The sequence below is a fragment of the Triticum aestivum genome, chromosome 7B (genome assembly GCF_018294505.1).
Source record: "Triticum aestivum cultivar Chinese Spring chromosome 7B, IWGSC CS RefSeq v2.1, whole genome shotgun sequence".
Classification (NCBI taxonomy): domain Eukaryota; kingdom Viridiplantae; phylum Streptophyta; class Magnoliopsida; order Poales; family Poaceae; genus Triticum; species Triticum aestivum.
Genome location: NC_057813.1, coordinates 552,158,037 through 552,184,871, shown reverse-complemented (window position 1 = coordinate 552,184,871; position 26,835 = coordinate 552,158,037). Strand labels below are relative to the sequence as shown.

At 43.6% G+C, this 26,835-nt stretch overlaps 1 protein-coding gene across 5 annotated transcripts; it reads left to right on the top strand.

The window, feature by feature from the left end:
• The first annotated feature begins 17,657 nt into the window (after window positions 1-17,657).
• On the top strand, window positions 17,658-23,472 carry LOC123159851 (uncharacterized). 5 transcript variants are annotated; one of them, XR_006479893.1, is made up of 4 exons: window positions 17,658-17,908; window positions 18,464-18,600; window positions 19,432-19,498; window positions 19,599-19,688. XR_006479893.1 is itself a non-coding variant. In XM_044577663.1 (4 exons), the coding sequence occupies exons 1-4, from the start codon at window positions 17,780-17,782 to the stop codon at window positions 23,255-23,257; spliced, it is 621 nt and encodes a 206-aa protein (XP_044433598.1). In that variant the 5' UTR covers window positions 17,658-17,779; the 3' UTR covers window positions 23,258-23,472. The 5 variants fall into 5 exon arrangements, 4 of the variants coding, with proteins under 4 accessions (XP_044433598.1, XP_044433599.1, XP_044433601.1 ...); XM_044577663.1 differs by lacking the exons at window positions 19,432-19,498; window positions 19,599-19,688 and adding exons at window positions 21,307-21,616; window positions 23,213-23,472; XM_044577664.1 differs by lacking the exons at window positions 19,432-19,498; window positions 19,599-19,688 and adding an exon at window positions 21,307-21,646.
• The last annotated feature ends 3,363 nt before the right edge of the window (window positions 23,473-26,835 follow it).

The window sequence follows — 26,835 nt, the reverse complement described above, 5'->3', positions numbered from 1 at the left end:
ATCTGCAGTGCATACACAGGGCATTAACATTATGCCATTCTCACATCTTCCTATACAATATAATAAAGGAAGCAGAGCACATACCCTGGGATTCTTCCAGCCGTTTGTTCACCAGCGTAATATCAGCATCAATAGATCCGATTTGCCTCCTTAGTTCGGCAACTTCAACAGACTGGTCGGCTGCCGGATCTTTGTATACCTGCGCACATGTACGGCGTAGCCATTAGTATATGATCCCCCGTTTGCCGCCTATGGCGGGCAACCAGAGTCTCAGGGGCTACTATCTATAGGGAGGACACCTAGCGCGCGCTTCATAACCAAAAAATTGTGCATTTTTTACTACATACCTCAAAGCCTTTGAGCAGGCTTGCAAACGCCTCATTCAAACTGCTGGTAGCGGATGAAATCTTCATGAGCACCGTGCTCATTAAAGAGTGGTGCTCCTCCGAGAGCGCGGCTCGCTCCAGACGGCCCGTCAGTACGTCCGGCCGGACACTGAACTATGCCGGACCCTTCTCATCGCCCCCCGTGGGAGCCAAACGCTCCGGGCTCAGGGCGGCTAACGTGTTAGCCTCCAGCTTTGGCAGGTCCGGACTCCTCCGTGACGACACCTCGGTGTCGCCCGCCTCATGAGGCGGAGAGGGGGGGTGGAGTCTCACTCTCCATCATCTCCGAAAGTAGGTCCCCCGAAGACGAACTCTGTTGAGAAGAGCTGCTTGCCGGACTACAAAAGACGAAGTCCCAGTTATGGATCTTGGAGTAACACCATACCTTCGAATTAATGAATAACTTACGGCTTGGTGGAGGGCTGGCCTGTTGGTGGGCACGATGCGGTGAGGATGCCCGTCATGGCAGAGCCCCCTGGTGATGCTTTCTTCCCTTGCTTGGGCGTCTCTGCCTCCAAATCTTCGGAGGCGGCCCTTTTCTTCCCGCGTGGGGAGGAGGATTGTGCCTCCCCTTTCCGGCTATCCTCCATAGGACGGGTAGTGATTTCCCCGGTCTGGATGCGTAGCACGTGAAGTTCAGCTTCACTGCCCTTTCCTTCGCCGTTCCCTGAAGGGATTTTGTTGAGCGCTCGACCCAGCATCTTTGCAATGGTTGGACCAGACGAGCCTTCAGGAAGTGGCGCCGGTCACCTGATTCTCTCCGCCTTGTTGAGCCATTCCTGGCCACGGAAGGATGTTCAGAATAATAGTTATGATAAATATAAATGAAGTGTCCGGCTTTAAGGTTACTTACTTGGGCATCTAGGCGATTGCAGCTTAGGCCCGCATCCTCGGTGGTGTCCGGACACTTTACTTGTGGTCCGAAGAATAATTTACACATTCCTTTGAGCTTCAGGCCGAAGAAGTGCTTAATAGTCCGCGGACCCTCCGGATTAAACTCCCACATCCGGAGAGGTCGACGTTTGCACGGCAACATCCGTCGGACTAGCATCACTTGCATTATGCTAACAAGATTTATGTCCCTCTCAATAATCTCCCGGATACAATTCTACAGTTCTGGCACATCGCCAGCAGGCCCATAATTCCATACTACGTCGGTCCAAGATGCTAACTGTGACGGAGGGCCCGAGCGGAACTCAGGGGCGGCCACCCACTTTGTGCCTCTGGGAGCTGTAACATAAAACCACCTCCGTTGCCATACATCGGATACTTACAGAAAAGAACCCTCTGGCCATGGGGCATCGGTGTTCTTGCTTATTATGGCACCTCCGCACTCTGCATGTCGCCCCTCTATCATCTTCGGCTTCACATTGAAGGTCTTGAGCCATAAGCCGAAGTGTGGGTTGACATGGAGAAAAGCCTCGCACACAATAATGAACGACGAGATATGGAGGATGGCGTCTGGAGCCAGATCATGGAAATCCAAGCCATAGTAGAACATGAGCCCCTCACAAAGGGGTCGAGGGTGAGGCTCGGGCCTCGGAGGAAGTGAGGGACAAACATGACGCTCTCATTGGGCTCCGGCGTGGGGATATTTGCCCCGGAGCAGGAAGCCTGTGCTGGATATCGGCGGTCAGGTATCCGACCTCCCTAAGCTTAGCGATATCCTCCTCTTGGATCAAGGAGGCCACCCACTATCCTTTTGCGTCAGATCCAGACATACTGGAGGATCTAGGGTGTTGGAGCATAGGTTTTGAGTGCTGGAGCTCGAGGTGCGAGAAGTAGCAGGAGAGGTGGAAAAGAGGCGTAGGCCTTGACCCTCTTTATAAAAGGGATGAATACCAAGAGTCCTAAGCATGACCGCTTGAGACTAATCTAAAATACACGGAATCATACCAACGGTCGCCATGGGGTCACATATGCCCATATTGATGAAAGATCCTGTATTAAGAGGGACACGATCTCTGCTTTGGCAGGACGTGCCAATAAAACCGCCTCGCAACGCGAGTCGAGGTGGAGCAGGAGACGGCGGTTCGTGTTGGACCAGGCCATGATGCAAGGGCACGACGTACAAAGATTGCCAGCAGAACGAGTTCATGTAGGGGATGCAAAGATCACCTTGTAGATCCGGACACGGTCTACGTGTTCGATAATAACCTTGGAGTATTCGGAGGAGGAACCCGCCTTGCAATGCCGAAGACAAGACTGCGTGCCGGACTCATCGTCATTGAAGCCTGGTTCAGGGGCTACTGAGGGAGTCCTGGATAAGGGGGCATCCGGACAGCCGGACTATATACATCGTCCGGACTATAGAAGCGTCAAGATACAAGACTCAAGAATTCGTCTCATGTCCGGATGGGACTCTCCTTTGCGTGGAAGACAAGCTTGGCGATCCGAATATTATATTTCCTTCCTTGTAACCGACTCCATGTAAACCCTAGCTCTCTGGTGTCTATATAAACCGGAGAGGATGGTCCTTAGAAGGCCGATCACAATTACAACCATACCATCATAGGCTAGCTCTTAGGGTTTAGCCTCTACGATCTCGTGGTAGATCTACTCTTGTACTACACATATCTTCAATATTAATCAAGCAGGAAGTATGGTTTTACCTCCATCGAGAGGGCCCGAACCTAGGTAAAACATCGTGTCCCTTGCTTCCTGTTACCATCAACCTTAGACGCACAGATCGGGACCCCCTACCCGAGATCCGCCGGTTTTGACACCGACACTACCCACTTGAATCCTATAAGAATAGCAAGGAAATGCGGGGAGTTGTGTCGCTTTTGAGAGTTACACTAATATTAACAGTACCGCACCTTTAGTTGAAGAGAGCTGGTGTCTGAAGCCTTTCTAGCCGTATCGGCAATACTAGCACATATATTCCAGCAAGTTCCACTTTGCTGATTTTATTCTGATGCTTATGGTGTTCCTGTTATATCTACACTATGATATGTGTAGCTGCTTTGTGTTGCACTAGCAGCAGTCCACTCTTGAAGCTAAACACTGCAATGACTTACAAAATTGGCACCAAGGCATTGAGTGCCATTCTGGATGCAATGAAACTCATACGCTCCCCACCTGTTGATTCCTGTTCAAAATATGATCCTAATGACTATTCTAACCTCGAGGAGTCAAAGGCAGATGGCCTGTCCTGTTCACCCATCAAGGTGTCTGTTCTAATTTGGCAAGGTTTTATTGATTGCGCGTATCTTGCATATGTTGTCTTGCATTTCTTCTACTTTGTTGCACCACCATCTGCTTAGTTTACTCATCATATATGTCGAGATGCCATGCCCATCCATTATCAATACATATTCCATCTGTCATCATACCATGTTTTCCACTCAAATGATGTTCTTGTGCATCAGACATCAAAAAGGAAGAGGGTGATTGCCGAACCTGAAGGAGCACCAGCAAAGTCCTTGAAAAACGTGGTGGTGTCGGAGAAATCAGACAGCACCCCACTTATATTGGCAGTATAACCAGTGACACAAAACGTAGGACCGACTCCAGCAAACTGTACCCATACTTCACTAGCCACACAACTAGCCCCACCACACAGGACCTGCACTCCAGCAAAAGGTATACCGATTTTAGTTGCCATAGCACCAGTCGTACCACAGAAAAATCCCACTCCAGCAAAAAGTACAGCAAGTCCACTGGCCGAAGACCTATCCCAACTGCAGAGATGGCCAATTCCTGCAGATTGGAACCCCATTCCAGTTATTCCCAGTTTAAAAGACAATGCTTTCAATGTTGTTAGGGACTACGTGCATATATTCCCATCATGGGAAGATTATAGTGAAGACAAACACCATTTTCACATCTTCCTATCCAACTTACATGTAAGTGCTATAATTCATGGTTATTATTTTCTTGTTTCTGCTGATTGAACACATCAATGACTTACATTACATTGTTGTAAGTAGGCGAGGTTCAATCTGGATAGTCATGACGAGCAAAGCTTGCTTGTGCTTTTCAAGGAAGCATTGCAGCAGTATCGGTGTTACCTGAGGAAATCACACTTTGATGGCAAGTCTATAAACGAATTTCTGGTGAAGTCTCCTGTGCTAAATTTAGAAGACTTTGAATGGAAAAACCTTGTTATGCACTGGTCTCATTCCCAGGATGAGGTACTGTCTATGAAATCACATGACAATTTGAACTTCTACTTTTCTGCATGTGCCTTACGGATCTTTTTTTGTAGGAAATCTGCTCGAAGAAGAATTCTGGTTTGAAAAGAACGACAGGATATCGCAAATATGTTGCCCGCTGTTTTGCTCTTGTTAGTACCTGTTGTCCTGTATCACTGTACTTGCATACATACCTGGTTCATTATGTGACAACAGTATGCATGATAGCTTGTTTATCAATTGTTCGCTCCAAATTATCTGATCTGTATGAATGGTTACATTAGCGTAGAATATATCCAATGCCAATGAATTTTTTTACTCTGCATTGTTCTTGTAAGTACTTGGTGTCAGTGTACTTATATTGACAGGTAGTTGTTCATGTACCATCACTTTCCAGCTTATTTTCCTTTACCCTCCATTTTCTACACATCAGATCTATATTTACTCTTACCATAAGCTTGGATAACACCGATGGTACTGAAGAAGTTTAGCTGTGCATTGTTCTTGGATGTACCTTTTGCATGTATCGTTGTACTTACATTTATAGCTACTTGGTTATGTAGCATCACTCTTCATCTTATCTTAAATATTCTCCATTTTTTCTTATATTATCACATCTATATTTACTTTTAACAAAATGTAGAATAAAGACAATGCTTATGAAGAATATTCCATGGTAAACTTCTTGAATTGCCCCCCCCCAATCAGCATGGACAAGGGATTTATAGAGCTTGTCTTCACCAATAATGTAAGTTTGTCCTTCTCAAGCCTTCAAACTTTGTTGTGTATATTTTGTTAGGCATGACTACAACAACTGTTTATTTTTTGTGTCTGCATCAAATTGCATGTTTAAAGTTTATTATGTAGTTCATAAACAAAAGTTTGTCCTTCTCAATTTAAGTTTTCAGTTGTACAACCAAGTTCCTTCTTCATACCATGTAAATTAAACTATACAGAGCAAGTAATCTTCTTTTGCACTCCATGTATGCTTCTATTCTTGATCCGTAATCCAGTGGTGTGGTGAACCTACCCATTGCAGCACAATGTCATATTCTGCAATGTCTTAACTATGAACAATGTCATATCATTCTACTATTATTTAAACCTTCTTTTTATTTGCCAATCTAAAATGGGATAAATTGACAGCATACTAACCATTGATACTTATGGGTTCTTGATTTGTAATCCAGTGGTGTCATGAAGCTGCCAACTCCTTCACAATGTCATTTCCTGCCATGTCTTGACCTGAACAATACCATATTGTGTTAATGCAATTTTAAAATGTGTCACTTTATTCATCAGTAAGAAATGTGATGAATTGTCAGCACTGATACTTTTATGTGCAAAACATGTCATCTGTCTGCTTGTTTATCTTTCAGAGTGAGGAGGATATAAGTGTTAAACAAGTGCAGTCTCATCAGCTTGCTCAGGTGCTTGCACTGTAGGTCCCGAGCAGAGCTAACCTTTCTTGAACTCTATTGAAGAGCTGTCGGTTTTGTATATTATTTTGTCGGCGTGTTTATTTGTACTGGTGGCGATCTTTGATGCCCAGTGTATGTAATCTGTTGTCTGCTTGTGGTTTATTATCATAGCGGTGAACTTTGATGCCCAGTGGATGTAATATGCCGTAATTTATTTATTGTATAGACTAGGTTTTTTATTATTCACGATGCTGCAGTTATTTTACTGTATATATATCCTGTCTTCGCAGTAAACCGGCCAAACCGTAAAATTACGGTACATAATCGGGCCGTCATGCAATCACGATGTATGATCCGCATCATGGGCCCTGTCATCTTGGTCAGTTAAAAGGCCTAAATGTAAACTGGCCCACTAGTAGATTCAGGCCTTTAATAGGCCGAGTAAACCGCCGGCCCTCTTTTCGCAAGAAAACTCAATGGGCTTTTAGGAGGCTGAAAAGTAGGTTGGGCCTGAAATGTGCCGAATAGCTCATGGGCCGGCAGCAGCCCGAAATGGACCCCAGCCCATGATTGTGCCAATCAAATCATGGGCTTTTAACAGGCCAAAATTGTCTCTGTCCTTGTTTGGCCCAATCAGATTATCGGCTGCGAGCAGGCTGGATGCAAACCGGGCCGTAGTTAGGCCCAACTATATGACAGGCTTTTAACATGCCGAAATTAATATAGGGCCGAAATGTTAAACGGGCCTTTAACAGGCCAAAACTAATATCAGGCCGAATTACTAAATGGGCCTTTAGCAAGTGAGCCCAAAAGCATAGCGTCCAGTTGACGACCCGAATCTAATATAGGCCATAATTTATCCCAAAGGCTCTTAAAGGGTCGAACCTGATCTGGACCGTAATTTGGCCCAAAACGTGGTAGGCTTTTAATGGGCCGGATCTCATATGGGCCATTTTTAGGCCCGGAACATGGCAGGCCATTAATGGACCGGATCAAACATGGGCCGACATTTGGCCCAAAACATGGCAGTCAGTTAATGGGCCGGCCTACTAGGGTCCTCAAAATCTTGTGGGCCTTCAGCTGAGCCGACCCATTATGGTCGGCGAAATCTCGTGGGCCTTTAGCTGGGCCCACCCATTATGGTCCGCAAAAATCTTGTGGGCCTTTACCTGGGCCCGCCCATTATGGCCCGCAAAATCTTGTGGGACTTTAGCTGGGCCGGCCCATTATGGCCCACAAAATCTTGTGGGCCTTTAGCTGGGCCAGCCCATTATGGTCCGCAAAATCTCGTGGGCCTTTAGCTGGGCCGGCCCATTATGGTCCGCAAAATCTTGTTGGCCTTTAGTTTAGCCGACCTATTTAAACTTTATGGGCCACTTTTGGGCCGGTCCACGTGTCAACATATCATAGGCGCATCTCCCCCATTGGATGAGTGACACCTGTGCCAACGCAGAGCTGACGCGTGTTTCCTCCAGCCAATGATGATTTTACACATGGAAAATCCCCATTGGTCCGGGCTCTTAACGGGTTATTGGATCCAAAACCGGACCCGATAGCTTAACGGCGTTCCGTTACGGTGGATGCCACGTGTTGGTCACCCTTGACGAAAGCACTTCTATGATGGCGATTTATCGTCATGGAAGTGGACACTTCTGTGATGATAATTTTGGTAATGTCATGGAACACTTCTACGACAGCACATGTATGACTATCTTGATTCTGTCATAAAATCGTCATGGATGTACATGCATGACAGAAAATGTGACCTACTATGACAAACATGTATCATCACGGAAGTGTATTTTTTTGTAGTGATCCCGGAGAAGCAAGGATTCGGAAAGGAAGGACAAGTCATCAAAGAGCTACACAAAGCAAAGACATCAAGCTCATGTTGGTGAATGGGTATCCGGCTCCGACTCCGACCATCACTCCAAAAGAAATTATCACTTCGACTCCGAATATACTCAAGATGAAGGTGTTCCCGGTCTAGCACTTGTGTCAACCAACTCCTATGACATATTTGACTCACCAAATGAAGGAATTGGAAGATGCTTCATGGCTAAAGGCCCAAAGGTATCACACCCCGAGTATGTTGATTTCAATAGTGATGAAGATGATTTGTTAGGTGATGATGATTTACTTGTTGACAACTCTAGTGATGAATACTATGATGAAACGTCAATTAATCATGCTAATCAAGATAAAATGAATGACAATTGTAAGGAGAAGATTGAGCGTCTAACTAAAGAACTAAACACTCTTAAGTTAGCTCATGAAACTACCTTGGAAGATCATCAAGAACTTTTAAAGACTCATGAGAAGTTATGCTTTGAAAAGATCAACCTTGAGCAAGAACATGAGTTTTTAAAGGCAATAATGACTATCTTCGCAAGAAAAGTTATTCTTACATTGCCAAGCGTTTACTCTTGTCTACTTACATGCCACAAGTTAAATCCAGCAACAAAAGTAAGAAATATTCTTCTTCTAGTAGTAACAATAATCATGCTAAATCTAATGTTGTTGCTTCTAGTAGTTCTCTTGATTCCACTAATGATTCTCTTATCCAAGTTACACTTGAGCAAGAAAATAGCTTATTGAAGGGAATTATAGAGAAAGGTGTTTACAAGAGCCTTGCTGGAAGTAAGCAATTTGAGGAAACTGTATGCAAGCAAGGAAGGCACCGGAAGAATCAAGGTGTTGGTTTTGAACGAAAGTTCAATGGCAATGGAGTTGAGTGCGAAGAAGATCAACACCCCAAGACGAAGTTTGTTCCTCAACAAGAGAAGTACGATCCTACTTCTTTCCAAGGGACACAAGCTCAAGATGATCTTCCACCACAAGACCACAAGCAAAAAGGCAAGGATAAGCTTCAAGAGGAAGTTGATGCATTTGAAGAAGCTCCCAAGGCCTTGGTCAAGTGGGTTCCCAAGACTACATCAAGTTCTACTTCATCAAGTATGACTACAACCCCAAGGATTCCCATCAAGATGATGTGGATCCCGAAGAAGAAGAACTAGAGAGTTCTTGAGGGTGACTCTGCCAACACACTTGACTCAGATTATTTTGGCAAGAACAAGTGCAAATTACTTCCACATCTTTCCCTAGTTCAAGGAGTCACAACCCTCTTGTTGGTAAGACAAGGGACAAGGTAACCTAATGCTTTCATGGACATCATCTTGTGTGTGCATCACTCTATGTCTATGGATATCCTTGTTTGTTCCTTGTGGGACTAACCTGTGTAGGTATTTAAAGTGCAACTCACTCCAATGGATAGCTCCGAATGATCTACATCAACATTGAGCATCCACATTTTCAACACCTACATGAAGTCATCATCAACAAAACCCAAGGTTAGTTCACCCCTCTTAGGGGGAATATCACATCTAGGGGGAGCTTTACTCTAAGACTTGAGTTAAAGCAACTCTATATAATGGTGTGAACACAACAATGCTTTATGTAAAAGTGGTAACCCCACTTGTGCTTAAACAATGAGTATGACCTATGATCAAATGTTCTCATTTGACTCATAAGTCAATATACTCATACATAGATGACCTAGTCATTGCAAATTTCTTCATAGATGCTAGAGTGTTTGTGCATGCTTTGCCACATATTTCATTTGCCATTTTATTGTGTGAGCATGTTGGTTGCATATTTTACTCATTCGAGGACATCCACTTGTTGTTTTGGCTGTTTGGCTCTTTCTCCTTTGCCAAGTGGATGGACAAGAATGCCTAAGAACCCTCTCTAGCTATCTATGCTTTTCTCGTCTCAAACTCTATTCATGCTACATCCCAAAGTTTGAACAAGTCAGATTCGAACCACTCTGTGTGAGGAGCACTCGGAGTCCCCGATTCGTCATAGACTTAAACTTCCAAAACCTCTTTGTGCATTTCGGTCTGACCGAGTCATCCATTTCGGTCAAACCGAGTTCACTAAGTTGATCTAGGTTTTCATCTCGGTGCAACCAATTTGAATACTTCGGTCACACCGAGTTGCAGCAACCACTTGCGATTCTGCAATCTTGGTGCCACCGAGTTGTTCCACTCGGTCACACCGACAGGGTCGGGATATATATACCACGAGTGAGATTTTGGAAATTTCTTCAAAACCCCTCAGCCCGCGTGTGTCCTGCTCTGCCTACTCGGGTCTCCAGATCGCCTCCTTGCCGCCAGTGACCTCCCGCCGCTGGTTTCTACCGTCGTTGACGGAATCTGCTCCGCCGTTGCTGCCGTAGCAAACACCCGTCGAACTAGGGTATGTGTTCGACCCCTTGTGCTGTCTATTCACCTCAATTCTAAGCACGAGGACAATGCCATGGTTCTTGCCACGAATGAAATCGATCTATCGATCTAAAACTTCCTTAGGCCTAGTTTGATTTGAAAATTTTAGGGTTAACTCTCCGCAGAACTCATCTCGGACCGACCGAATCATAGAAATTGGTCTCACCGATTTGGCTTAGGCCATTGCACATGCACTTTTCGGTCTGACCGAAAACTGCAAATCGGTGTGACCGAGTTCAATTCTCTGTGAAACCCTAGCAATCTCGGTGCCACCGAACTGTGACTCGGTCTGACCGAGTTCACTAGTTTAGGTTCCAAATGTTGCTTCGGTATCACCAAGTTTATCAATTCGGTAGCTTCGAGATCATTTCTGTAGAGAACTAAAACTAAGTTTTTGACTCATTTGTTTTGCAATATCTCTGTACTTTTTGATGCTCATCTACTCTACCTCATCTATATCTATTCATAGGGTTTGCTGTCAGTTTGCCTGCCAAGATGTCTGACCAAAGTGATAGCCAGAATAAGTCTGAAGAGCAAGTGCAAATGAGTGAGGGCACTAGTACCTCAAGCAGCTATGATGAGGGCAGCAAGAGCACACCAAGTAACTTGCCCACGGCATCCACTAGAGCAAGGAAGAAGAGAACCCCAGACTCTGAGGATGAGGATTATGTTGCAGCTGAGGATGAGCCATCTCAAAGAGGAAGGTGGTGAAGAAGGAGTTTGGCACTACTGCTTCAACAAAGCCTGGCATGAACAAGAAGGCACCAGCTAGGAGAATCCCAACATCTAAGCCAAGAAAAGTTGCCACAAGAGAAACCATGAAGTTCACTCTAGAATCAAAAGATGGTGACGCAGCTGGTAATGACAAGAAGAAGAAGAGGGCAAGAACCACTACTGCTAAAGTTCTTGGAAAGTCAACAATGGTGAGAGATTCTGAAGAGGAAGAGGAAGAGGATGCTGCTCCAGCACCCAAATCCCAAAAGCTTATGGGAGATGCAATCAATTCAGGGGCTGCTCCTAAGCCCAAACCTGCTCCCAAAGCTGCTGCTCCAGCCACCAAGTCTGCACCCAAAAGAAGCACAAGAAACATTCCTGCTGAAGAGAAGAACAAGGCCCCAATGCCTGAAGCTAAAGAAGAAGAAGCTGAAGCCCAAGTGCCGAGAAAGCTCAAACCAAAGATCTCAGACCACAATGACACTCATCCAGTGGCAGAGGACATGAGCATCAGGAAGGATGCAGGTATGAGACTTTGGAGGAAAAGTGATCCTTATGCTGTGAGAAGGAGAACTGCAGTGGATTACAGGTTCCACACTAAGGAACAACAAGACTTCTATGAGACCATTCTGCTTGACAAGAAGCCAATTGTCTGTGACATGAGATGGGTTGACTGGACATACATGAGAGAGAATGAAGATCACTTCCCAGGTATATATGATAGCTTCAAGGCTTGTGGAGTTGACAAGTTTGTTGGACAGAAGCTCACCAAGTGGAATGATGAGCTGATCATGCAATTCTACTCCACTACTCACTTCTATCCAGATGGTAGGAGTATGGATGTCAGAAGGTACAAGGTACCAATCAACTGTTGACGAATGGGCCAAGTTGATAAATGCCCCAGCAGCTCATGAGGATGACTTGGATGTGTATGCCAAGAAGAAGAAAGACCACAACTCAATGGCAAGTATGTACAAGGAAATTCCTGATGAAGCCCTGGAAACTCATAAGTTGGGCTCAGTAAAGTATCTATTGTCTGGTCTGCCTACAATCAACACCATCCTGAGGCATACTCTTTTGCCCAAGTCTGGAGATCACAGGATGATAAGAGGACATTCAATCAACTTGCTGCACATTTTTTATGTCCCTCAGAAATTCAAGGTGATGAGTCTAATTGTAGAAACAATCAAGAGGACACCTGCTGATCAGAAGAGGTCTTGTGGGTATGATCCACAAATTCAGGTGCTCATGAACTCAAAGATGGGCACATGCACTTACTTGTTGGACAAGGAGCACCTACCTCTCAAGCCAGATTTTGAAGATAACACAGTTGTGATGGATGAGAATGACCCTTCATCAGTGCAAGCACATGAGAAGAGAGCAAAGGCAAGGGCAGAGAAGGATGCAAAGATGCCAAGTGCCGAAGAGGCATCTCAGGTGTTCTTGAAGAGCAAACAAGATCAACTTGGATTTCTGATCCAATCTACCTTGAGGATTGAGAAGGGCTTGGCCACCCTGACTCAGAATCAGGGGAGTTTGGAGAGAATCATTGAGCAAAAATTCTATGATCTTGATGTAAAAGTAACTGAGATTCAGTCAGTAGTTGAGTAGCTCCAGGAGGAAGCAGAGGAGAAGAAAGGCAAGGCAACTATACAGAAGCTTTTCAATATGTGCCAAGAGGTCAGAGGTCTGCTGCAGTGCCAGTTCCAGATACATGAGCTACTACATCAGCACCAGCAGCCACAGCTTCAATGTCGCCTCCAGCAGCCACTCCAGAAACTCCAGCTACATCAACTGAAGCCTTCATTCTTGGAGTCATCACTACCCCACCTCATGGAGATCAAGCCTGAGAGACGCATAACACTATGCATATTTGAACTTTTTGGTAACTTGTTGCCAAAGGGGGAGAAATATGTATAGATCATAGTCTTTGAGAGAGAGAGAGAGAGTGTTGCTTTTTGTCTCTCTTGCACTTTATTTGGTTGAACTTTAATGTGTGTTTGCTTGATACATTATGTCCTTTTGTGAGATACTTGGATGATCATGTGTTTGATCACATGCTACTTTAATGAGTGCATGAATGACATTATCTCTTGTATCCATATATGGTCATTCACTTTGCTTGGTGATGAGTGCATGTTTTTAATTGTTATCATTTTGAGCGCTCCACCAAGATGTATGTGACATGGAAGAGTAACCCATGATACTAATCGATTGTGCATTTGCATTCAAAAGCAAATCCTAAATAATGCACAAATTTAGGGGGAGCTCTTGCTTATCACATACTTCTCAAAGCGACGATGTATTTCAATCTAATTATCTTTTGTCGAAGCTTTGATCTATATGTTGTCATCAATTACCAAAAAGGGGGAGATTGAAAGTGCAACTATCCCTGGGTGGTTTTGGTAATGATTAACAACATATAGCTCACTGAACTAATGCTATTTCAAGATTAATATTTCAGGAAAGTTCAACGATTGGCATGGCATGGATTAGGATTGTGGACCCCTCAAAATGCTAAGGACAAAGGATTGGCTCAAGCTCTAAAGATCAAGACTCTACATTTTACTTTTAGTGATCTAAGATCACATTGAGTCTTTAGGAAAAGCCAATACTATTAAAAGGGGATGTGGTGTTGCTTAATGGCTTGCTTGCTCAAAATGCTTTATGCTCCAAAAACCGTCAACCACTTTCTCATATCCACATATGTCCCAAACCAAAAGTCAAACTCGGCCCCACCGATTTGATCCATCCGGCGCCACTGAGTTCATTTGACATAGCCACTGCCAGAAACCCTAGTCACTTCGGTCTCACCTATAGGGATCTCGGTCTCATCAAGATGGGATTGCAAACTCTCTGTTTCCCTTCGTAATGTTTCGGTCCAACCGAGATGAGCGATCGGTCCCACCGAGTTCGCAATGCAAACTCCCTGTTTCCCTTTCGTAATGTTTCGGTCCCACCGAAATGAGCAAATCGGTCCCATCGAGTTTGCCTGGCCAACTCTCTGGTTAGCTAATTACCAAAGTCGGTCCCACCAAGTTTGTGTAATCGATCCAACCGAGATTACGTTATGCCCTAACCCTAACAAAATCGGTTCAACCGAGTTGACGTGTCGGTTCCACTGAAATGCTTAACAGTCACATTATGAACTAAATCGGTCTAACCGAGTTTTATGATTCGGTCCCACCTAGTTTGATAAATTGTGTGTAACGGTTAGATTTTGTGTGGAGGCTATATATACCCCTCCACCCTCTCCTCATTCGTAAGGGAAGCCATCAGAACATGCCTACACTTCCAGCATTCGTTTTCTGAGAGATAACCACCTACTCATGTGTTGAGGCCAAGATATTCCAATCCAACCATATGAATCTTGATCTCTAGCCTTCCCCAAGTTGCTTTCCACTCAAATCATCTTTCCACCAAATCCAATCCTTTGGGAGAGAGTTGAGTGTTGGGGAGACTATCATTTGAAGCACAAGAGCAAGGAGTTCATCAACAACACACCATCTATTACCTTTTGGAGAGTGGTATCTCCTAGATTGGTTAGCTGTTACTTGGGAGCCTCCGTCAACATTGTGGAGTTGAACCAAGGAGTTTGTACGGGAAAGGAGATCGCCTACTTCGTGAAGATCTACCCTAGTGAGGCAAGTCCTTCGTGGGCGATGTCCATGGTGGGATAGACAAGGTTGCTTCTTCATGGACCCTTCATGGGTGGAGCCCTCTGTGGACTCGCGCAACCGTTACCCTTCATGGGTTGAAGTCTCCATCAACGTGGATGTATGATAGCACCACCTATCGGAACCACGCCAAAAATCTCCGTGTCAACATTGCGTTTTCTCCCTCCAAACTCCTCCTCTTTACCTTCATATGCAGTGATTTACATTCCGCTGCTATACTCTTAGAATTGCATGTGTAGGTTGATTGCTTGACTTGTGCTAAGTTGCTAAAATCTGCCAAGAACTAAATTGGGAAAAGGCTAGATTTTTATTTTTGGTCAAGTAGTCTAATCACCCCCCCTCTAGACATACTTTCGATCGTACAATCTAATGTATTCCAACTTCTCCACGGTTCATACCCTCCGATACTACTCATAGATTCATCAAAATAAGCGAACAACACATAGAAAACAGAATATGTTTAAGACAGAACGGATTGTAGTAATCTGGAAACTTTCCATACCTCTGTAACTCAATTTTTTTTTAAAAAAATTAGGACAACGTAGACAATTTGTATATCAATCTTGTGTAAAAATTCCAGATCAAAAGCACATTCTCGTGAATTTTCAAAATTCCTAGACTGGGAGCAAAAGTTTCTGTTTTTGCACAGAATCAAGTCAACTATCATCCACACTATCCCAAAGGCTTTACTTGGCACTTTATTGAAACAAAAGCTATAAAACATGATTACTACAGTAGCATAATCATGTGAACACACAGAAACACCCCCCCCTCGTTTCTATGCATCTCCTAGATAGATCTTGCGTGAGCGTAGGAATTTTTTTGAAATTGCACGCCACGTTCCCAACAGGTGCTAAGGAATGAAATGCGAGGAGTCTGGAATCTTCCTTCAGAAAACCATTTCACCTACATGGGGGTGGACTGGTTGCAGAACCTTCTTAACCCATGCAGCACTGAGATGAGGTTAAGAATTCTCCTGCTACTGTGGCGAAGCTGGTTTCTTCGGGATGATTGTGTTCATAACGAATGAAAGGAGCTAATTAGTCGATCGGTATTCTTCCTTCAGAAGTATGAATATGAACTGATCGGATGTCGATACAGGGATGTTGTCAAAAATGATAAAGGCAAGCAGGGGCTTGCAGGGCAGACATTGGATGTTAGTGCACCTGCGTCAATTCAGGCAGGGCCGTCCAACCTGCTAACGGGAGATCCTAAAACTGTTAGTACCATCCAGTGGAAACCCCCTGGTTCGGGAACAGTCAAGTTGAACACTGACGCTTCCTTCCTTCCCGACAGTGGCGTAACCCATATTGGTGCAGCGCACACGCAACTATATTCTGAATCGTGTTTGATGTCTCCACCATCGCAGACGTTTCACATCATTTTTACAGTTTTATTACAGCACCGTTTGTGATTAATGCATCGCACACAGTTTCGTCGAAGGGTCTCTGATTGTAGTGTCACGTTAGGAGCATCTTGCAGTAGTGCAAGTTATGAGATGAGGCAAAATCCTAGGTGGCTTTTGGTGTCTCTTTGGCCGTGGCCGGTAGGCAGTATATAGAGGACTACCAAAGAAGAGGTATCGTGTCGCGATCACGATCTCAAACCGACTTAGTTTCCAAGTCGTATACTTGCCGAACAAGAAACAATCAACTTGTCTGCTAAGACATAAAAAATGACAAAATTGCGCCCTTGCATTGTCACAAACAGGATTTCGACGGACCATGCACGTGTATGTCGCATGCCCGCGCCGCCGTGGCCCCTGCCTTGAGCATCGGGATCTCTAACAATTTCCCTTTGCCCCTCTCGCTCTTGATGAAGCAATGGTATGGTGCTCGTTTTTCTGGACGAGGGCCCTTGAGTTCTTGAGGTAGTGCATGATCCGTGGTCTATGTTGGTGGGGCATCACCAACCCATTCAAGAGGTGCAAACCCCGTGATTTTCCCCATTTCTTTCTCTCTCCTCCTGCTCACGCATTCGTTCCCCTTTCCGTCTACTCCGCTGCCTCCTCTCCCTCTTCTCTCCGTCAGTTTTGCTGGCCGGAAGAGGATGGGGGAAGGGATCGGCCCCCACTCCACGATGTCCATATATATATATTCCCTAAGTTTGCTTCCCTACTGGCTTTTGGCTTGTTGCCATCTAGATTTACACGATGTGGAGGCGCCATTGTCTCATATTCATTTTCCTATTCTTCTTGGATGTTGCCTTCCTCGGCGGAGGTAGGATTTGAAAGCCTCTCAAGTCAATGACCTCCCAAAATCTTTCACGTGTTTTTTTCGTGTGTTTTCTCTCTCATTTGTATTGGTTTTCCTCGTTATTTTGATTTCTTTCTTTCTTTCTTTCTTCTTCTTATTTTTAAATACATGTCGACCTCATTGAACATTTTTCGTATATACATTTTGACCATTTTTCAGATACAGGCTAAACATTTTTCAAATGCAATATAAATAATTATTTGAAATACACGGTGAAAAGTTGTAAAATCCACATTGAACATTTGTAATACAAACTGAACATTTTCTAACACGCAAAGAATTTTCCAAAAATATCATGAACTTTTAAAAGAAATGTGTGAATATTTCTTAAGTGTTTATGGACATTTTTTAATGTCATGGTTTTTTTTGATATGTTATGACCATTTTTAAAAACTGCGCGATCAAAGTTTTTCACTTGAAGACCATTTTATAAAAAATTCACGAAACACATTTTCAAACCCGTGAATGTTTCTTAAATTTCACGAATAGCCTTGAATGGTACAAATATTTTTTACAGATTGCGCGAAAAACTCTAGATTTTCACAACACTTCATAAAAAGACCATGAACATATTTCTAAACACGCCAGCGTTCTGAAAACTACAGGAACATATTTGTTTTTGAATTGGTACAAAAATTTTACAACCTTTCATGCTGTATGATCACTTTTTTAAAATGTCATAAGTATAGGTTTAATGCGTGGACATTGTTTTTGAATGATGTGAACACTTTTGCAAATTACATGAACAATTTTTTACATTTCTTGAACATTTAAGGAATACTATACATGCTGTTGTTGAGCGCTGGCCCATGGACTCAGTCGCTTGAGCGCTGGTCGGCCCCGGAAAACAAAAGAGGAAAACATCGTCGACGCTCCTCCCCCAACCACCGCTCCTCCGCTCGTGCTGATGGCGGCGGCGATCCGGTCCCTCCTCCGCAAGGCGGCGCCGTCCCTCGGCCGCGGGTCGCCGGCCCTCGGCCGCATGTCGCCGGTGGTGCAGGGGCTTTCGCCGGCGGCGCGCCTCCTCTCAACGACGGTACGTGCCAAACCCTAGCCGCCGCCGCCGCCGCCGCCGGGTCCCTTCCCCGCTCTCCCTCCTCCCTCGCCGCCCGTCGCCTGCGCCTCGCCGAAGCTAGCCGTCTCCACGAACAGGTACTGGTGGTTGCTGCTGCCGCTGCTACTGCTGGTGGGCGACGCCGACGCCCCCATCTCTGCCGCTGACGGCTGCCCCCGCCTCTGATCCTGCGAGTAGGATTAACCTTTGATCCAGCCAAATTGTTGTATAAACTCCTAATCTATGATCTGACAGCAGAAATTTGCAATGAAATTGAATTGAAATACTTGGCAGTAATTGACTGATTATAGATAATCTAGCAGATGTTATTCCCAGGTCATGTGATTCAAAACATTCACAAATCAGAAAATTTGGTCCTCCCGTTAACTGAAGAATTCTTCAGTTCTGGGACAGTGTGGATTATTGTTTCCCAAATCAGAATTCTGCAGTTCTGGCAATACTGTACTCAATTGCAACTTCTTTGTGAATTTCTAGTATTTGTAATAGTATTTACTAATGTCCTTCAAATTTTTATAGGGGGGACAAGTGGCTTATTCTGATGATGATGAAACGCTGGCCAAACAGCGTGAGGAAATAAAGCGCATGACTGCTGAGTTTGATGCGAGCATGCTGGAGATCCGCAAGAATTTGGATGCTATGGATGAAATTGAGAGGTAAATACCTTTGTACCATAGTATACAACTGGACGAGCATTTTTGTAATTTTTACGCTCAATACTTTTTCTGAACACTATTGAGTTTTCACACAAAAACAGTTAACTTGTTTTGGATCAGAATATAAAATAAATCCCTCCCAAGTTTTATGCGTGTATGGGGTGTGGGCCGATCGATGGGGTGCTGTGCTTGCTGCGGGTATGCGGTGGTCATGCGGTTTGTGTCAGGTCGGTTTGGAAGGGGCCCGGTTTTTTCAGCGGTGCTCTGATTGTCTTGCCGCTCCCGTTGGTGAGAAAATTTTGCTGCTGCGTACCAGTCGTCCCTTCCTCTCCTGCGTGGTGGACCTGGGGCTTCGATTGGATCCGGCTGATTATTGTTGCTACCTTCTGTGTCCAATCTTGGTGTGTGTTCTTTCAGATGTTAACCATATGGTTTAATCTGCAGTAATTTATTTTCTGTGATGTCTGTGTATTTAGGTCTCTTTCTTGGTCTGTTATGGCTGAAAGAGATGGCCATCCATCTTCTGCTGTTAGAAAGCGGCGTAGTATGCTGTTTAGTTTCTATATGTGTGTTCCGTTGTGTGGTTTGGGCCGTGCTTTCATGCGTGTCTGCTCCTTCAATAGTAGCAGCTTCTGGGAACAGCGATTCTTTTCCTGGCAGCAGCAGTGCTGCAAGGACTGTTTGTCCTTGATTGGCTGCCAGTGTTGTTATGGTTCATGCTCTGCTGGTTGTCACTAATCGACCTGCTGGTATATGTTTATTTGATTTTTGTTCTGTGTGTATTCATGGTACATATGTGCATTGGGTTGGGCTGATCATAGGTTGTTATAGGATATCCATTTGATGGCTAGAGAGAATTGCATGAAGTGGCGGATTCGGCGCAGGCTTCATCTCTTTGGTGAACTCTTCCTTCTGCGTTGGTTGTAGGTGCTTTCTGTTTGGATCTGTTGGGCTCACTCTTCCTGTTGGTATTTTTGGATGTTTTACTGCTGTTCTAGGTGTACAGGTGCCGAGATTCACTGTTGGCCGGGTTCCTTATATGTCTAGACAGTACGTGGCTTATTTGAAAGGTTAGCCAGGGGTATCTTTGTTGTTGTGTCTGTGCTTTGTGGTCGCTTCTTTTGTTGCCGGGTTTATTTCGATCTGATTGTCCGCAATTCTGGTCGTCGTGTTTTGGTTGTAGCCTCTTATAGGAAGAGGAATTACCTTGGCTGTCCAGATTATACTTGCTCCTATTGTGGTGCTGTTATTTGGTTTGAAGAAAGGGCGACACATCTTAGCTCTTTGTCTCAGAGAAGCATATTTCATAATCTTTGTTGTAAACAGGGTAATTTGAAGCTGAAAAAGCATCGGCCCTGGCCTGCTCCTTTGAATGAACTAGTAAGTTTGCACGTGCAACGCACGTGTAATCTTCTTATAAATAATTCTAAGCCTCCCATCTTGCATCAAGATGCCCTTTGTCCTTGGGAGAACACATCTCTAATAGTATATTTGTGTCGTAGTGGTTATATAGCGGACATATGTGCCACCTTCAAGTATCTCTGACATTTGCCAAATTGATGAATTATTAAATTAATATCACTACATTTGATCCATGAATGTTATTTAATAGCAGGTGATACCTAATACCACATGCCTATACTTAATCCCGATCTTGACAAACTCATCATATGACCACAAAAGAAAACACATTCAATCAATTACACAAAACGCAGACTTCTGAAGTATTTAATAGCAACAAAATAAAACTATAAATTAACTTTGCACCAGCCATGACTTAAGTACGCGCAAATTCCAGTGAAATCAATCATCCGACCAACTATTGTGTGCACAATGGATTATACACAAAAGTGAAAGAAATATTGTCAGACTTAATGTTTTAGTAAATCTAGTATGATTGGAGAAGCATGAAGATATTTTACTGGCCTTGATGCCTAGTAGAAGGGAAAAAATAGAGCACATAGACTTACCAAAGGCTAGTTGTCACGATGTTTTTTTTCTTCAGATTACCATAAGTTACATACGATAAAATGCCATCTTTGAATTTATTGTACTGGCATCACTGACTATCTTCTAAAAAGGATAAGACCTGAGCAATGAGCTATCAATTTTCCTTCACTAATATGATGGACCTCTCAAATGGGGCTTGTTGCAACCAGCAAAGATCCTACATCTTGTCACCTCAGGTTCAGAATATTAGCTTCAGCATAGCAGCAACTCCAAGATTTGATGTACTACTATCTACGCTACTTTTGTGCCCTTTCATATAAGTAACAACATCTATAAGATCATCAATATGCACCTTTATAGTAAGGCAAGATGAAACAATAAGCATCTACTCCCTCCGTAAACTAATATAAGAGCGTTTAAATCACTACTTTAGTTATCTAAACGCTCTTATATTAGTTTACAGAGCGAGTACATAATAACAGGAAGGTCGGTTTTATACCAGACTGCTTGTGAATGTACTTGATTAATCACATTGACTTGGTTTTTTCATATGGACAACACTATGCAGTTCCCTTCATCTTGGTGAGAACAAATGCATAGGTAGACGTCTACACATCTGAAATTGCTAATTAGTTGAAAATGCGAGTCTGATCAGATTCCGTTAACACAATGGAATAGAAAAAGACATCAGATCAATATGACACCTGGCGTTGCGTGGCAAGGGCGTGTAACTGACCAAACTTAACGCAATGACAGATCCAATGGACATGGTGGTCGCTTGAGCCTGGGTTGGTTTCCGGCCAGGTGGATGCAGCCTGTGGAAGATGAGAACCCGAGGGGGCAGCGTCGGCCGGCACCTGCTCGATGTCGACCACGGAAGGGCACCAAGCATGGCAGATATAGTGAGAGCCGAAGAGGGAGACCACAGCTGACTCTGATGCTCGCCATTCTCCCCGACAAGAAGGAGATCTGGTTGGAGGATGTCGAGGATGCGAAGCTAGTGAGGCAGTTGTCCGCGGAGCCGCCCGGAAGGCCAGCAAATAACACCGAGGAACATGAGGCGTCCCCGACGGCCTGTTAGGTGGTGTAGGAGGCGGCTTCCAGACGGCTGGCTGTAGGAGGATGCGCCGTCCACGACAGCCAAGCCATGTGGTGTAGGAGGAGGCGCGCCGTCCCTGACGGCCGGCCAATCGGTGTAGGGAGGCGGCGCTGCCGACGGCCGAGGCGAGGCGAGGCGATGGGTTGGGGCAACACAGAGATGGGAGGGGCGGCGTCCTTCAAGGTGCAACGGCTCGAGGCGATGCGGGAGGCGTCGTGAAGGTCCGGCGGCTGGAGGCGATGGGGGAGGCGTCGTGAAGGTGCGGCGGCTGGAGGTGATTTGGGGGCAGAGCGATGATGCAGCAGTTACTTTCCTTCTTTCTTTCTTGATTGACGTGGGCAGTTTCTTTCCTTTCGTGCGAAAGGAAGATGATAACGGAAGAGAAAGTACTTTCCTTTCTTTCTTGATTGACGTGGGGCAGTTTCTTTCCTTTTGTGCCAAAGGAAGGTGATCACGAAAGAGAAAGTTATGTTTAGCGTTAAACGTGTTTAGTCGCTCACCATTAGGACAATATCAACTGTTGGATGAATGTGAATGGATGGCCGAGATCTGTTGGATCTGCCCCACCGGGTCTTTTTATATTGGTATAGATATAGATATAGATATAGATAGATATAGATGAGCTGATGAGGTTTTAATGGTGGACCTCGATCAAATTCTTTTATGCGTCTTATCAGATCTTATAATTTGATGTTTGCTTTTACTTCTCTTGGAGCGAAGGTTGATGATAGCATAAATGTGGGTCAGGGTGTCTACATACTTAAAATAAATGGTGTTGCCTACCATCGGATAGATTTGTTGGTGCCGCCAAGGGGCGTGTCGCCAAAGTTTGCGCAACTCTATATCTATGATACTGAGAATGAGTTGGTTAAGCAGTTCAGGATGCTTTGGGTTTCCTGTGAGCGACTTGAGTCACCTGCTTCAGGTTCTATTAGTATTAGGATTGTTGGATCTGGTACAATATATGTGTTGCAGAATGTCTATTGAAATAGTGCTCTCATGTTTATTCAGCAGACTCTAGTCTTGTTTTTTAGACGCAAAGTAGGGCTCCTGTGATGAACTTTGTGTGAATTGTGACTTGCCTGAGATAAACCTAGTTGCAGAATGTATATAGTACCTCTGTAACTTTATATAAGATGTTTTTTTGATTATTTGAAAGTGTCAAAAAAACGTCTTATGTTTTGACACGGAGGGAGTAATACTTTAAAAGTAAAAAGTGATACCTTTTTATCTCCTAACTAATTTAATTGCCCTTATGTTCAGGCGGAGTGCGGAGGACTATGAGAAGTTCCGTAAGAAGCTAAACAATATTGAGAAAGCATGCAATGTTGCTTTGATCGTGCTGGTGCCTAGCACTGTTCTGCTTTTTATGTCACTGTAGTATCATCTCTATTAGTTGGTTATAAGAAACCCTTATTTAACTAGTGGGTTAAGAAACCCTACCTTCGGAACTCTATGTGTTGTAGATCCAGCTTTGGACTTTGCATTGCATCTTAATGAACGCATAATGGTGAGCAGACTCGTTATATTTTCAGTTCCACATATGGAGGTACTCCCTCCGTTCCGAATTACTTGTCGCACGTATGGATGTATCTAGATGTATTTTAGTTTTAGATACATCCATTTCAACGACGAGTAATTTGGAACGGAGGGAGTATGAGATCAAGGTCTCATTTATACTACATATCTGCTCAATGCTTGCAGTAGAAAGCTTTTCTCATTGTTGTGTGGCAGGAGCTGATATTTTCTTATTTATTTACTTTTCCTGTTGGGGATACTTTGGTGCTACCTCCGTTGGGCCTACCAAAATGTCGTGTATTTTGGAATGGAGGTAATAGTTACTCCCTCCGTTCGGAATTACTTGTCGCAGAAATGGATGTATCTAGACGTATTTTAGTTCTAGATACATCCATTTCCGAGACAAGTAATTCCGAACGGAGGGAGTAGGTAACAAAGGGATGAGGAACTCTTTCCTCTACTCAGAAACAGGTGATCAATTATGTACATTTTTTACGTTACTGGTCATTTGGTTGAAGCTTAGCATTGGCCACTTCAGTGCCCGCTTGGAATATCGTTTTCCCTCTGTACATTGGCTGGTTAGAAAATGTCGGTTGGGCTTGTAACAGGTGGTTGGTTCATCGTATTAGGCCTGTAATGTTTACGCTTGTATCCACGTTTCCGCTCGTAATTGGCTGGTTTGCGATACATGCCTTGATCGGTTATGTTATTGCCTGAAATGCTCTTGCCTCTTGATTTTATAAGATTGGCTTGTAAAACTCTCAGATCCAAGTAGGTCAGCTAGTTAAAACCCAGAATCATCATACCTAGTGTGGTGTCTGATCAAGGACTTGCACTGCCATGCCAATTCTACAAAAAATGCCACTTTTGTGTTAGACCTTGAGGTCTGTCTTTGCGTCGGCACGGCGGCTCGGCTATAGACCATGGCTGATTGATTGGCTGCTGCAGCAAATTTAACCGTGGACCAATTTCTTTTGAAGAACCATGCTGGGAAACCATCTTTGAGCAGAGCAGTTTAGAGAAGTGCATCTGCAATCTCCTGATTGGTGAAATCAGCACGTAGAGAATAATTCATTTCATCAGTAACGTGTGACTGTACTAGATCAATAACAGCAGAGGGTTCAAGAGTATAATCAGCAGAGAATATATTCTGAAAATAAGATTTGGTCGCGGCCCCCATGTCATGAGAAGAGGCGACCATGGTAACTAAGCACAACACTCACCTAACCAATCTTTGGATAATTCCTTAATAGCACCCTGGTCAACACATAAACTCCTTGAAACCAACACATGGACTTCAAGAATAGCCTATGGACAAATCCTTCAAATATAACTCAATGAACCATTAGTCCATAGAGAGTGTCATCAATTACCAAAACCACACATGGGGGCACCGCATGTCCTTTCAATCTCCCTCATTTTGGTAATTGATGACAATCACTTTCAAGAGAGTTTATATAAGGAATTATGCTTCCCTAGCAATGCAACACCCAATAGTGCATGCGTATGAGATGCACATGCTAAGGAACACAACCAAAGCAAGAGGAGATAACTCTCTAAACTTCTCCACAAAACTCTCTGAAACTTCTTTCCCATTGACATCGATTGCCAAAATGGGCGCAAAGCTAAGAAGGCCAATATAAATTGTGGTCCTTCAAAATTGTGTATTTCTCCATAAGAGAGTGAAATGCAATACACATATCCAACGGTAAATACTTGGAGGAATACAAACTATATTGAGGCACAAAGATTGCTAAAGAAAGATATGCCACGAAGACATAACAAAGAGAGACACAAGCAATCAAAAGATACCAATTGAAGCAAACAATAAAAGGATATCAATTGAACCAACTAGACCAATAATCCTATGAGCCACATGAAAAAGATATTATGATATGAGTAGAGGAGTGTTCTAAAGAAACTAGAGAAGCTCCCCATGATTTATGCACAAATAAAAATATTTGTATTGGATACAGAGTGCACAAAATAGGATCATAGATCCCCCAAAGTCAATAGAAACTTACAACAATTGTAAGTGAGCATATAGGAAACAAAGCCTAGCACTTGCAACAGACAAAAGATTGAGCAAGCATGAAAAAGAGGCAACTAAGAATAGGCTCAACCAAAATGATGTGTGTGAGTCATGACAAAGCACTTGAGAAGACTAATATAAGGATGAGCATAAAGCATCAACATAGCCTTGGGTAAATGAAATACACGGTGCATGACATGTCGTCCCCACACACATCCAACAAGCAAATGGGTTCACAAGCTCACTAGAATGTGAGTTAACAACAAGGCTTGCGACAACCCATGGTGAAGAAGGAAAAAGAAAGCCTTATCAAGACGAGGGATACCAATGAAGATGGCAAGCCTCGTAAAGACAAGCACGAGGGAAAAAATCTGCACTACACAAGAGTGCAACAAGATGCAACAAGATATAAGATCCGCACTCAAGACAAACGCTTTCACGGAGCCACCAAAGAAATAACATAAGAAAGACAAGGTGGATGTGAAAGAAAGGATATCATCTAGAGATGTAAATTCTCTCAGGTGTATAAGGTTCTAGGTAGACGAAATCATGATGATATATGTCTACAAAGAAGGATGTACACCTGACATAGTTACAACATGAAGGAACATGATATCCAAAAGGAAGTCATACATATACCAATAAGATATTTGCTTGGAAGCATAGCACATGGCTAGATATGGTCTTATTGTATATAAATGAATTCCTACCACACAACCATCAAAGACATCACAACTAGCAACATGAGATCATCGTTGAGATGCTTTGAGAAAGGAAACAAGTATCACAAGAAAGAATGAAATACATGCCATGATACAACCTACACAAGGTTGATGCAAGAAATGTGTGCATGAAGTAGATGATGATACTTGTTACCGAGATACCATTGGAAGGATGTAGTAGATACCAATTGAAGGTAGATAGTAGTTCATTGATCATCCTAGCTTGACTCTAATAAGCACATGGTGACAACACCTTCCTTGTGAGTGAGCCGAGCATCCAATGCATCTCCAAATGTTCCTAAAAGAACAACACAAACTAAACGGTACCCAAACTTATTGGGACCAAATAGTTAGAAATACCAATACATAGGACAAACTCCACATAAATATGTGCATATAGATATGAAGATGAATTTCATGCACATCTCATCCAAATTGAGACTAGGTGGAGTTTCCCCTATATATTGGGTCAAAGAAAGAAAGCATGCCAAATAAAATACATGAAATAAACATGCATGCTCAAGACTTTCAAGAAGCGAAACCAAATGACAAAGAAAAGCCAAGTGAAAAGGATACCAAATGGAGAAATCACCACTTGGAAGATACCATTAAAGATACATCAAGGAATGAGATATCCATTGATAAACACTAAATTAGAGATGTCAAACTCCAAAGAGAGGATGGTTCCAAACAAACCAAGCTCTCCACAAAGTTTCATGATGGCACAAGGTACCAAAAATAAGACGGCTTGCCTTCCACCCACAAACACTTGATAAGGATCACAAGATGAGCGTTTTATAGAAAATAGGATAGCTCCCCCACGAGTTGTGCATTAGAGAGAATTTGCATTTGAATACAAAATGCACAAGGTGGGATCACCACTTTCACTATATCTAGAAAACACTAGACAAGAA